The sequence below is a fragment of the Vombatus ursinus genome, unplaced genomic scaffold, assembly GCF_900497805.2.
Source record: "Vombatus ursinus unplaced genomic scaffold, bare-nosed wombat genome assembly UNPS02014774.1, whole genome shotgun sequence".
NCBI lineage: Eukaryota > Metazoa > Chordata > Mammalia > Diprotodontia > Vombatidae > Vombatus > Vombatus ursinus.
The window spans coordinates 7,271,895-7,285,521 of NW_020954552.1; the positions used below are offsets into that span (position 1 = coordinate 7,271,895).

General features: G+C 35.6%; 1 protein-coding gene across 8 annotated transcripts in view; it reads left to right on the top strand.

Annotated features, from left to right (window-relative positions):
- MEF2C (myocyte enhancer factor 2C) overlaps window positions 1-13,627 on the top strand; it is a 190,372-nt gene that overhangs the window by 66,475 nt on the left and 110,270 nt on the right. For 7 of the 8 annotated variants that reach the window (XM_027864156.1, XM_027864162.1, XM_027864164.1 and 4 more), the window contains exon 2: window positions 830-1,022. In XM_027864156.1, the coding sequence (XP_027719957.1) occupies window positions 969-1,022 (54 nt within the window). In that variant the 5' untranslated portion in view covers window positions 830-968. The remainder of the gene's footprint in view (window positions 1-829; window positions 1,023-13,627) is intronic. The other variant, XM_027864159.1, reaches the window with a different exon arrangement.

Below are 13,627 nucleotides of genomic sequence, written 5' to 3' on the forward strand. Positions count from 1 at the left end.
CTGACCACTGCTTTCATTTTTTTATTGATTTCATATGTGATGCAAAGTGCCTTCAATGTGAAAACAAACATTGGTACTCAAATAGAGAGAGGGGTTGTTTTTTTTTTAACATAAGTACCAGTGCATAATTGGTACATATAAATATGTATCAGTATAGCATATTTTGGAAAGTCATAGCATTAATTCATTGATCTATCCCATATTGTGTTTTCTGGTATTCTCATAGAAGTGCTGTATGGGGGTTTGTGTTTGTGTATGTGATTTTTAAAAATGAGATTAAAGGATTTAGATTTAAACTAGTTGACATTTCCATATATCAAATACCACTTTAATAATGGTCCATCCTATTTGCATAACGAGGGACGTTATCACCTCTGCTGTCAAAACACAAGATTGTTTTCTCTTCAGAAATGAATTAGCTGCCCTACTTAGCATACTCAGGTATAGAAAGGTTCATTAACTCTCTGATTTAGGTACTTTGTCATATTTTAATAGTGAATAATAAAAAAGAGACACCTAATTCCATAAAAACGTTAAGAAACACTTTGGAAGAGATATTATTGAAATACCAGGCTTTAAAGCATAGTTTTCATAATCTTAATAACTTATCAAATTAATTATGAGATAATTTTGATTATAAAAATAAACTGTTCATAGTTAATATGACTTTACACATATGATAGAACTTTAATAAATACTTACTTTCATTTATTTTATTTGTACTATTCCCTATTATCTCATTGATAAAAATAAGACATAACTTTACGAAGCTAGCTTGCTTTTTATTTATTTTATGGTAATGTTTAATTTTTCTGTGTTTCATATTTAGCAGGAACGAATGCAGGGATCTGTGAATTGAGTAGTGCAAGTGCTGAAGAAGGAAGTTTGGAGGAAACAGGAAAGAGAAAGAAAAGAGAAGGAAAAAATACATAATTTTAGGAACGAGAGAGAGAAGAAAAACGGGGACTATGGGGAGAAAAAAGATTCAGATCACGAGGATTATGGATGAACGTAACAGACAGGTAAGTAATTTGAAATTTTATTTGTGTTATTGCTTCTACCATATTATTTTCTTTTTCCTCAAGAGTTTTAAAGTGTTGAGAACATTTTGAACTTAAATTGCTGCGTCCATAAATCTAACATAAGAAAAATGTTGCCTTATTAAGTTGAGTCATATTTACAACGTGTTATATTTTCTGTTATGAGCTTTTAAAATTCATTCTCTTGTATGTATAGGAAAAATTATGTTGCCTTTCAGAAAGACAACTGGATCATTTAATTTTTTTAAAAAAATAAACCTTCCACTTCAATATGGATTTCAAATGGGAGTAGTACTATGAAGCACATGTTTAGCTTAATAATCAAGAGTTAATAAGCATAATATTGCTAGATTACATGTATCATCAAACAAAGATCCTCTTATAATGTTAGGAAGCAGATTTTCCACGATTATAAATTTAATGGTTTGTGAATTCAGACAACTAGCCTCCATATAGCTATATTCATTCTACTCACTAGAAAGTTGACTGGGGGCTGGATGCAACAATAACGTCTTAGCATTCATATACGTTTTGGTAACTTAAACTATACAAAGGGGAAAAAAAACACAGCACTTAAATTAATTAAATCTCTTTAACATTTAGTAATGTATAAAAGGAACAAGAGACAATTCTGAAGAAAGTGCTCTAGGGACCTAGTGATAATGTCTACATAACTAGGAATAACCTGCTCTGAGGGCTCTCTGCATCCGAATAGAGTACTTGAAGGCTTCAGTGATAGTGTTTTTATGATATTATGAACATCTAAACGTGTTTTGATTTTCAAGTCAATTATGTGTTTACTAAGTAGGAAATGTGAGGGATATAAAAGTTGCATTGTATATAATCTCTGATCTTAGTGAGTTAATGAAATAGAAGGGGAGACAAAATTTAACTGTGGAGCAGTCAGATTTTGTAAAAATGGGTAAAGATGAATGTAATACCCTCTTAAATATTCCAGTATTAAAGAGAAGCAAATCAACCTTGCAAATAGACACCATACTGGTATGTGACAGTGCTATACTTTGTGGCTTAAAGTAAGCCTTATGTAGTGGATGCTGGATCTGGACTTAGTAGACCCATGTTTCAGTCCTATAGCTTTCTGTGTGACCTTGGCCAAGTCACTTAACTTTTCTGGGCCTCAGTTTCCTCATCTGTCAAATGATGTCATTGGATGATGATTCTCTATGTTACTTTTAGTTCTAAATCCACTCTCCTATTACCTTGATTACATCTAAGCACTGAGACTCTCAAAGGAGGCATAGACTATGGATCGAGCAAGATAGATCTGCTGTAGCAAAGTTATAGTGACAGTAAGGAAAGCTGATAGGATATTGTTTACTTTTTAATGTCTCTGCATTCCCTATTTCTCCATTTTCCTCAAGTGAAAATAGTATATTTCCCTTGTATATGCTGGGTCCACAAGGAAAGGCATGGTATAGAGCACCTTTCTGGGGCCTAGAACTAAAAATGTCTATGATGACTACTTTATGCATAAATTATCACCTATATTAAAGTATTTTTATCTTTAAGTCATTAAAAACCATAAAGCACTCAGGAAAAAAGCAATTCAAGATTTTGTGTGAGGTTTTTTTTTTAATTCCTCAATTTTCAAGCTTGTCTTCCACTAAATTTGTACATGCTTTGGTATATGCACAACATGGGCTATTTGTGGCAGAAAATTAAGTTTAAAAGGCAAACAACAATACGGTTTTATGATAGAAATATTCTATGTTTTCCCTATAAGTTGTTTATTGTTGTTGGCTATGCCAGAAAGCAACAATTCTGTCTACCATGTTTATTTCAATTAATTAACTGTTTGGAATGAAAATTTAAACTAAAATATTGCTTAGCATTCTGCACATTTCACTGATTTCTTTATCCTTTGTTTAAAATGTTCTGAATTAATGTTATAAGAATAAGAACTGTCTCTTTGATTTTATTGGTATAGGAAAATCCCAGATGAAGAAACTCCCTCTAGCAATGCAGAGTGGGAACCTCTATGCCACCTAAAGTTTATCAGGGTCTCTGGGGTCACAAAGTCATTGCTTGTCAGAGCTAAGATTTGAATCCATGCCTGACTGATTTTCTTTCCACCATGCCAAGCAATTATTAATAATGAGAGGTAATTTTTACGTTAATAAAATTAACTTAGAAAGTTACCTTTAATAAAAAGAAAGGACAAGTCTCATGGGTAGTTAAACCTCCAACATTCATGGCCTTTAAATGGGCCTTGTAAAGAAAGCAATATAATATTCAAACAGGGATGCAAATTTTTTAATGCTATCCTTCAGAGCTAGTCACTAAAAAAAATCTTTCCTGGATTTAAATATAGTTTCAGTTAGAGATGCTTATGCCATTCCTAGCCATAATATTGAAAATCAGTTATTCTAGTGTGAAAATGCACTTACTTAAGTTCTGTGTGAGGCATTTATTGGGAAAATGGGGTGCATTTTCTATTGTTTTTAGAAGCTAACTAATACCTACGGGACATATTCTTAAGAATATTTATTTTGTTTTCTTCCTGCTTGCTTTTGGGGAAAGGACAATAGACTCAAATTTGATACTAATAAGTCAGTAAGAAAACAGAGTAATGTTTGCCCTCCTATAATGTATATTCTAGTGATGAGGCTAGACTTTTTCTTTGATAGAGAGACCTTCTTATACAATGATGAATACTTGGTTGTCACCTGCTTCTTTCTTGGAAATGATCATGAGCCACTTGAGAAAGGCCAAAAGGATAAGGCTCACAAGATCTCATTAAAATACAAGGCAACTGCTGGCTGCCATGCATAATGTCATGTCATAAAGTATTCTTAACCTTTGTCTCCTTTAAACTATGTGTTAATACATTGTAAGGTAAAGGAAGGTATTATTAATATTGTCATTTCTTTCACATCTTCCTCTTCCCGATGAGCTCCCCAGTAGATTGCCCCAATAGAAGCTTGACTGCAATATTTTCTTAAAAGTGATGAGAGTACTCAGAAAAGAAGGAGTTTCTTTGGATACACATGTATAAAAGTGTTTTATTTCCATTATAAGAAATATAGGCATAAAATGTGAAGAAAAATTGGAGGCAAAAGTTAGTTATATAAAGAAAAATCACCATTTTAGAATATAGTACAATTAAATGTTTTAAAATGCATATTACCAGATACCCTTTATCTTTAATAATGGAGATACTATATAGATAAAAGTCTAAAACATTTCATAAATCTCCTTTTGTATGATAAATGTTTTTAGGTTAAAAAAAAACACAGATTACATAGGAAATACAGCTAAAGGTATCAAAATTATTAACTATTCATTATGAATTCCTAACCTGAATAAAAAGATTTATTTTCTTCAGCTAATACTTTAAGAGATATACTTTAAAATATCTAAGATTGCATGATACATCAGGTGTGTAGGTGGTATAGTAGATAGAGTATTGGGCCTACAATCAGGAAGATTCATCTTCCTGAGTTCTAGTCTGGACTCAGACACTTATTAGCTGTATGACCCTGGGCAAGTCACTTTACCCTGTCTGCCTCAGTTTTCTCATCTGTAAAATGAGCTAGAAAAAGAAATGGCAAACCACTTCAATACCTTGTCAAGAAAACCCCAAATAGTGTCATAAAAATTCAGACATGACTGAAAAATGACTCAACAACAAAGCATGGTACAGTGGAAAGAGTACAACTCTGAAGTCAGAAGAACAGAGTTCAAATCATTCCTCTAATTCTGACTTCCTGTGTGACATTGGGCAATTCACTTGACCTCTGTGGGCATCAGTTTTCTGAGCCCTGAACTTCATTTTAAGGGATAGGCTGAAACCTACTGGGTTCAAGGGGATGAGTGAACTAATATTGAAGGAAAAGCTCTAAGAACTTATTGGGGGACTTAAGAATGGGCAGAAGGCTAGAGAAATGATAATAGAATCAAAGAAGACTGGTTGCACTGGAGGTTTGTGGATAATGGTGGAAAGATTATGTATAATTATTATGGGGAAGCAGATGGAGAAGCAGATGGCCTGTTGGGTGAGTGGGAAGGGGTATCTTTCTACAAGGCTTTTGGGCACTGACTTTAAACTTACAGTAATGAACAAAACATTTTGCATGCACAAACTTATCACAATAGCTTACCAACTATATATTCAAAGAGATTCCAATTCAGAGGTGTGACTAGGAATTTTTGTACCTGGGGCAAGCAGAACTAAAGGCACCCTGAGTTTCTGGAGTCTGAGGAAGAAGATGCAGTTACACACACCCCCACCCGCCACCTCCAGAAGAGAGAGAGAGACTCCAAGATATTATGAGGCTGCTGATGTGAAGGGAAACGGACCGTCCTGTCTCCCAAGGAATGCAGCCATTCAGTAGCTTCCTATTTAAACTAATTATTTTCGATAACCAGTTGCTAAGTTCAGTTATTTTTTCTTTCACACTTGGCATTCAAAAAGCCCAGAGGAGTTGGGGGAATTTTTGGGAGAGGGAGTGATTACTCTTACAGCAGACAAAGAGATAGAAGATTTTGAAGAGAAGCCGGGCTGAAATAGGAGTTGAGATATTTTACAATATAATAATAATGTATCATATCAGAACTGAAAGGGACCTTAAGAATCAACTATTGATTTTACAGAAGAGAACAATGAGGTTCAAAGGAGAGGAAGTAATATCCAAAGTTATGGAGAAAGGCACATTTAAGTCAGTCAGTTTGTGGCCGGGCTGAGAGAGTCAGATGAAGCCCACATCTCATAGTTTGAGACTACTAGGGCTGAGCTTTGCCCAACACTGTTATTTGATATAGGAGAAAACAGAGACCCACAGTTAATTTCAGAACCATCAATAGCATGTAGTTCTCTTGACTTCCAATTTACCATTTTCAGTAAGTTCATCGAAATTTTGGCTCCCTTGGAGATAAAATCACTGATCTATATTTGTTGTTGTTGTTGATTCGTGTCTGAGTCATCATGACCCCATTTGGGGTTTTCATGGCAAAGATACTGGAGTGGTTTGCCATTTCCTTCTCCAACCCATTTTACAGATGAGGAAACTGAGGCAAGAAGGGTAAAGTGACTTGCCCAGAGTCACACAGCTAGTAACTGTCTGAGGTTAGATTTGAACTCAGGAAGATGAGTTCTTTCTGACTCCAAGCCCAACACTTTACCCACTGTGCCACCTAGCTACTGGTCGAGATCAGCAGTCCTTTATTAATATGACGTAGGACCAATAATTAAGGCAGTGATTGCCTTTAGGTTCTTCAAGGTGTATGTTGGCTCCAAGCACCATCAAATCCCTCCTCCCTCCACTGCCCATGAATGTTTAAGGAACTTAAGAGTGCAAAGCTTGGAGGGGGAAAAAGTCTCAAAGATGGGGGACTCAGGGGAGTGATTGCCTCCTCCACACTGGCCAATCTTAATTGCCCACAACCAACTGCCTCCTCTCTCTGGGAGACCATGCTGAGAAGAGGAGAACTAAGCAGGAGGAAGTGTTTCCACATTCCCAGGAAACCCTAGCCCTGGCAAGGTCTGGGATCCCTGAAATGCCCTCTTTTATCTCCTTACAGGGCAACCTACACTTGAAACTAGGTCTCTTCCCGGCCCCCTTGAGTTTTATAAAAGCTTGAAATGCCAGGGAAGGAGACAATTCTTGGGGAAGGTTGAATTCTTAGTCTTCTTTGTGTCATGGACCTCTTGGACGGTGTGCTGAAGCCTATGGACCCCTTCTCAAATAAAATAAATATTATTCTTAATATTTCTTCTTAAAGAAATATTAAATATTAAATTAAATAAAATACATAAGTTTACAAAAGAAAACAACTGTGTTAAAAGTTAGCAAAATACTTTTCTAAAAAGTTCATAAACACCAGGTTAATAATCCCTTCCATAGAAAAGTCAAAGTCCCTGGGATAGAGAGACAGAAGCATCCCTAAGAAAACATCAGAGGTCTTCTCTTGCTTTCCCTGCCTTATCTCTGACCTGATGAGGCCCCTTTTCCATTAGCTGACAATAGGTAGGGAAGGAGGTGACCCTTCCTGGCCTGCTGCTAGTCCTTGGGAGTCTAGGTGACAGGGTGTACTGTGAGGTCAGCTGCTCTTTTACCCTACTGAGGGGATGGGCTTTCTGGAAGAGAGAACGGTCAATCAGGGATGGGCCTCCCACCCTAGCCCCAAGATGAACCAGAGGCTGCTTCTTATCAGGTCCAGCTTTAGATCCATCCAATCCTTAATCTCTCTGTGAAAGCCTACTCTCTGTCTCCAGGCGAAGCCTTCTTTCACCTGTTCTACCAAGCCACAACTGCATCCTCCCACTAGGCTCTGCCCCTTCCCTCTTCCTTAGAGGAACACAATTGCTATAAACTGTCCTTTAAATCAATCTCCTGCCCTTAGGCAGATTTCACCACCCTTGGACAATTTCCAGTCCTGGGTCAAAGCCCCAATCAATCTGCTCTAGTTACCACTAAAATTTGAATAGCAAATAGCAAAGATCAGCTTTTGAAATCTTTAACTAAAAAAAAAAAGTTAAGTCAAGGCAGCCTCAATCTTTCTGGGTGACTTTATGATTTTATTGCTTGAATTATATTCCTGCTAATACTTGACTTTTAAATGAGTTTTATGCATCTATGAGAAAGTATGCATTTCACTTAGTTGTCACAGCCGTCCATGTTTTAAAATGTTTGCCTTCCTAAATAAGAGATGGTTGAGAAATAACTGATAAGGTTTTTTCCCCTAACCTTAAAGCAGTTCATGTGACTTATCTGAAAAATGAATTTAATCATATGTGCATGAGAAATATTTTATGTACTGGAAAGTTAGTGAATAGAAAGAAAAGTCAAGAAAGGGCATTTTGAGGGGTGTTTTTTTTTAAACTTAGTCCTTAGAAACAGGTTCAAAATCCCATCTCTAGCATTAACTAGTTGTATACCCTTGGTTAAGTCTCTTTGTGATCCAGGTTAACTCCCTTAGACTTATCAATCAACTGACAAGTTGTGGTCTACTTAAGTAGATACTGCTAATAGTACACGAAAAACCATTGGCAAGAATATACAGATTTTACAGTTATTAAAAGTCAACTTTCCATTTCATAGAGGAACATGTAAGTCAATGAAGGCTGGATATTGGTTTCTTCACAGTGAAATCAGAGAGTCTAGACCAATATTTTAGAAAAATGTACTGTCTGAACTGGTTTGTACTGTATAGCAACAAAGCAAATATGCTTCCAAATCTATCGCTAACGTCTAGAAAAGAAAATTAAAATGATTGTCATGGTGAGCTTAGTCTTTCTTTTATGGAAAGAGTCTATTGGGGTTAACAGTTACCGAGTGGGGAAAGACATTTGCAGACTGCTAAGAGATATGGGCAAAACTTTTAACCTAATAATAGATAATTGAAAAGCAATAGGAAGAAATCCCCAAGTCCAGGCAGTTAAGTATGGCTACAGCCTCTTAGAATTTTTATATACTGATAATAACTAAATTGATTTCTAAACTAATGCCAGTGGTTTCCTAACTATATAAAAATATATTTAGTGTACACCTTTTTGAACCCATGTTTTTCCTGTGCTTCAGGATAGAGGAAAAGATTACTATTTGAAATAGCATAAATACAAAAGCTTTCTCTTCTGTATTTGTAGCCAAGGGTCAAATCATGGTCAACAAATATTAGTTGAATGCTTCATATTTCCATTTTTTCCTGATCCCAGTTTCTACATTTTTAGCTTTTTCTTATCTCACTGAACATCTTTAAATATTTCAAATTTTAAATGAAATGTAACCTTCATTAAAAATAAAATATTAAATTACTATTTATGACAAGGATGGCTATAATATTGGATCATAAATTTGCATCCTAGTCAGATTTAAAACTGATATCAATATTTCAGCTTTTCAGGAGATTAAATACTTTTATAACATGAATTACTGAAAGATTTTAAGTGTTTGTTATAGAATCATGATAAGTTCTTATTTATATCACAAAGCAGTATAATATATCCCAATTGCAAAAGGTCACATTGATGCTCATTCTACAAACATCTATACTTGTCAATAAACTGTTGAAGGGCCTGTTATGCTGTGGTCCATGGGGTTATGAAGAGTTGAACGCATCTGAATGACTGAGCAACAACAACAGTGAAAAGAAAACTGAACCGGGAATCATAAGGCCTGATTTCAAATCTGCCTTTGCCATTTTCTTCCCGTCTGATCCCAGACAAGTTGCTAGACCTCTCAACCTTGATTTCCTCATCTATAAAATGAGAGTGTTGGCCCAATAGCCTCTCTTCCAACTCTAGACCTATGATCCTAAATTGAGATATCCTAGGCCATTCATTCATTCAGCAGTAGCAGCTTAAGTCATGTGCAGGAGAGTTTTATCCATGTTGGTTCATTACCATGCTTCAGACCTAACAGCTATGTGGCCTGAAAGAGGATTCTTTAAGCCCTTTAGATTCTCCTTCTGTATAAAATGATGGTGGTAGACTGGATGATCTATAAATTTCCTTTCAAGCTCAATATTATATGAGCTGCCTAAAACCTTTAAGGAGAAGTCTCATAGGGTAGTGAATTCTTCTTCTCTGGAAACCTTCAAGCAGAGGCTAGATAGCAACTCATCACGGGCATTGTAGATGGAATTCATCATTGGGGTAGAGGTTCATTTTGATTCAGTTTGACAAGAATTTATTAATGAAATACCGTGTTCAAGGCAATGTACCAGGAGCTGGAGCTACAAAGACCAAAAAAAAAAGTATCCCTTGATTGCTAACCCTCAAGGAGTTTGGCTCCCTATTGCCTCTGGGATCAAATATAAGCTGATCTGTTTAGATTTTAAAGATACAACTCTGTCCTAACTTCTCTTTCCAACTTTATTGTTCATTACTACCCTTACCCCTACTCTGCTGCTATTCAATCATTTCAGTCATGTCCAATTCTTAGCTGGGGTTCCATTTGGGGTTTTCTTGGCAAAGATACTAGAGTGGTTTGCCATTTCCTTCTCCAGCTCATTTTATAAATGAGAAACTGAGACAAACAGGGTTAAGTGACTTGACCAGGGTAAATGTCTGAGGCCAGGTTTGAACTTATGAAGATGAGTCTTCCTGATTCCAAACCCATTGAACTACCTAGCTGCCTTACTCCTACTCTACCACCCCGCAAAATTGGGCTTCTCCCTTTCTCACACACTGTATCTCATCTCGTGTATTTATGTCTTTGCGCTGGCCATCCCCCAGGTCTGAAATTCACTCCCTCCTTATCTCTGCCTCCCTGCTTCTCTCTCTATAACATTAAGCTCTGATGCTACCTTCTACATGAATCCTTTCTTGATCCCTGTTTTGAGTGCCTTCCCTGCCAAACTGTGTACCTTGTGTCTAACTACTTTGCATCCACTTGTGTTTGTCTTCGTATTTATTCTCTTTACATGTACTTATTGTCTCCCCCATTAAAATGTAACTTCCTTGTGGATGAGGATCATTTCATTCATTGTTATTTATGTTCCTATTACCTAGCATAAGGCTTAATAAATATTTGTTGATGGTATCTGAGGTTTCTTCCAACCCTTTAATTCTATGATTATGTGACACAAAGTTCAAAATCAAAATAGGTGTTCAACTATTTCATCCACGAGAATAGTTTTGTCCTTTTCCTTCAAGACTTAGATAATAAATTTAAAACAAAAAAATTAGAAATCAATCATCTCATTTTACAAATGAAGAAACCAAGACACAGAGAGTTTAGTAATTTGCCCAGAGTTACACAGATAATAAATAGCCACCAGCACACAGATAAGCAGCAGAACCAGGATTTAAATGCAGGATCTTTGACTAAATCTATTTCTCTTTTTCACTACAGCAAGCTGTCTACTCTAGTATATAATTTACAAGCTTCCAAGAAAGCTCTTTTCCATTTTTTCCCCTGAAGCATCAAGGTAAAAATGTTTTAAAAGTAATTTATAATGGTGTAATATGATTTGCCATTGAAAGTCATATCATACTATTATAAAAGGCACCTTATAGTCTTTGGAAAATTTATTTTCCAACTACTATAGCTACAATTTAAGATTAAATATAGATTTTTTTAAATGTGCATTTATATTATATGATGAATTTTACTTGCATGCTATACTGCAGTCTAATTGTATTTCTACAGTGCTTTTGACCATTAATATAACAATAATAATAAAATTGTATTGGCTATATATTTAGAAGGGATGGCTCTTAATTTGAAATAACAATCTGACTCAAGAAATCACAGTAGTAGACGTTTCAACAAATACCACTGTGTTTGGAAACTACAGCCAGAGACAGCCCTCTCTGCCTTCTGTCTTGCAAGGATTGATTTGGAAGGCCCTGAGGGAGGAAAAAAAAAAAAAACTGTAGTTAGGAGGTAGAGCTTAAGCTATTGTGGAAAGGAAGAAGTTACATTCTTCCTGTTATGACAGGAAATGCAGACAAATGTGCTTCCTGACCATTTGCTCAGCAGGGAATGAAGCATTCTCTGACCTTTACCTTAGGTACATTTTGACTTAGTTGAGCTAGTAAACATGTTTTTTACGCTCCTCCCCCCCACCCAAATAGTAATCCACTCTCTTTTAATTTTCTTAAGTAATTCTTTCTATATGCAATTACATATTTGACTCACTGAGTGGTATGTGTTTTCATCAAGGATGAAAATCAAAACAAACTAGTATTTGTAGGATTTTTGTAGAGGGAATGTGACTTATAATCTTCCGGTTTTTTTTTAAAGAACTAAACATGTTAAGTGACATTTTTTTTTAGAACGCACAATGCTCAGAATGAGTGGGAATAGGATCATGTGAATACTAATAAATTTAATGATTTGTAGGTTATTTCATCCATTAACCAGCACATCTATAAAATATTCACCTCTCAATTCTCTTATGAAGGCAATTGTCATACCAAAGATGAGTAGAAAGATTAAAAAACTCAGAACCTGGATCAACCTCAGTAAGTTTATTAATTATACAATTTCACTTATTCACCATCTACTCTAAGAGTAATATTAATATGAATATACTTAAAATAAAATATAACACTATAGCTCTAAAGTACAAGTGTTTTTAAGCCCCTCATTTTAAACTGTTTATCATGTTCATGCTTTTAGAACATCCTAGTTGAAAGTGCTGCTCTTTAGAGTTACTATGACATTCTTCCAAATCGTGGCTCAATATGCTTGAGGCTAAGAAGGACAATAGTCCTATTGGTAGCATAACACACTGCTGTCTCATCCTTGTAAATAATGCTGGAGGGTTACAAGCACATGGTAGCAGTCTGCTTAAAGAGTCCCTTAATGCTCTTTAATGAGCCTTTCATTTAATATGGCAGGCCTAGGCGTTGCATAAAGGAAGGCTTGTCTGAAATACCAGTCTGCAAGGGTACTACTTCCTTACACCATGTGTAATCATGAAGGCTTGAGCTAGCAAGCCTTTTAATGGCAGACTGAATTAAACAAAATAAAAGCAAAGAGGTGCTTGAAAAAAACCACACCAAAAAGCATCTTACTATCAGAACATGAGAGGGAAAAAAAATTCACGTTTAACCCCAAACTTCCTATTTGCCAATTAGAGATTATCATGCCAAATGTCTTTCTCCACTTCTTATCTTTTACACATATGTAGTATATTTTAAAGGATGAAGAATTTGTATCTATTAATCAACCCTATTATTGCCTCAGATACTGGATTTTCTTAATGTGAGAGTGGGCTGTTTCATAGGGAGTGGCAGCACACACACACACACACACACTATTTTCTGAGCTTGTCTTTTCATTTATAAAATGAAGGGATTGGTTTAGATGAATCTCTAATGACCCTTCTGTCTCTAGTGTTTGTAGACTAATGATTTCAACTTGTGTCAAAATATTTTCAATTGTATTTGAGACCAGTTATCTGAGGTTAGAACTAGATTCTTCTTCGATTAACATGGAGTAGCTGCTATTTCCAAAAGAATACTCTCTTACATCTGTATTTATTCAGAAACTATGAGCCTTCCTGATCATCCACATGGTTGGCAATAAAGTTCTTCTAAGGAGACTGTTAATGGGGCAAAGTGGAAGTGACTTGAAGTGCCATCTCACTACCCTTTAGGAAATAATACAGAACTTATCTTCTGTTTATAGAACAGAATTTATTTTGCATTTATTTGCGTTCCTTGTGTTTAATTCACACACTTACCTTATTATTCACTCAAGGCTTTGAGCAGACTTGTATTTGCTACCAACTAAAATATTTCTTATTTTGTTCAATTTAAATAAACATCCATAAATACAGAACCAATGTCTGCCCACTGGCTCATGTATGTGGTTCCCCTTGGCTTCTTTGGGAACCTTCTGAGCATCTGAGGGCAACGTCTGCTGTTGAGTCCACATAAAATTGGCTTTGGTTGTGGTTGGAAACTAGAAGACATCTTGCTCCCAATTTTAATATTTTTTTTCTTAGCATAAAAAGCAAGCTTGATGAATATTTTATTTAATTTAACTTCAGCAGTCATCAACATCCCCAAAGATTAGTATCTTTATAAACAATACAGTACTCTCTTCTTCTTTTTCTTCTTCTTCTTCTTCTTCTTCTTCTTCTTCTTCTTCTTCTTCTTCTTCTTCTTCTTC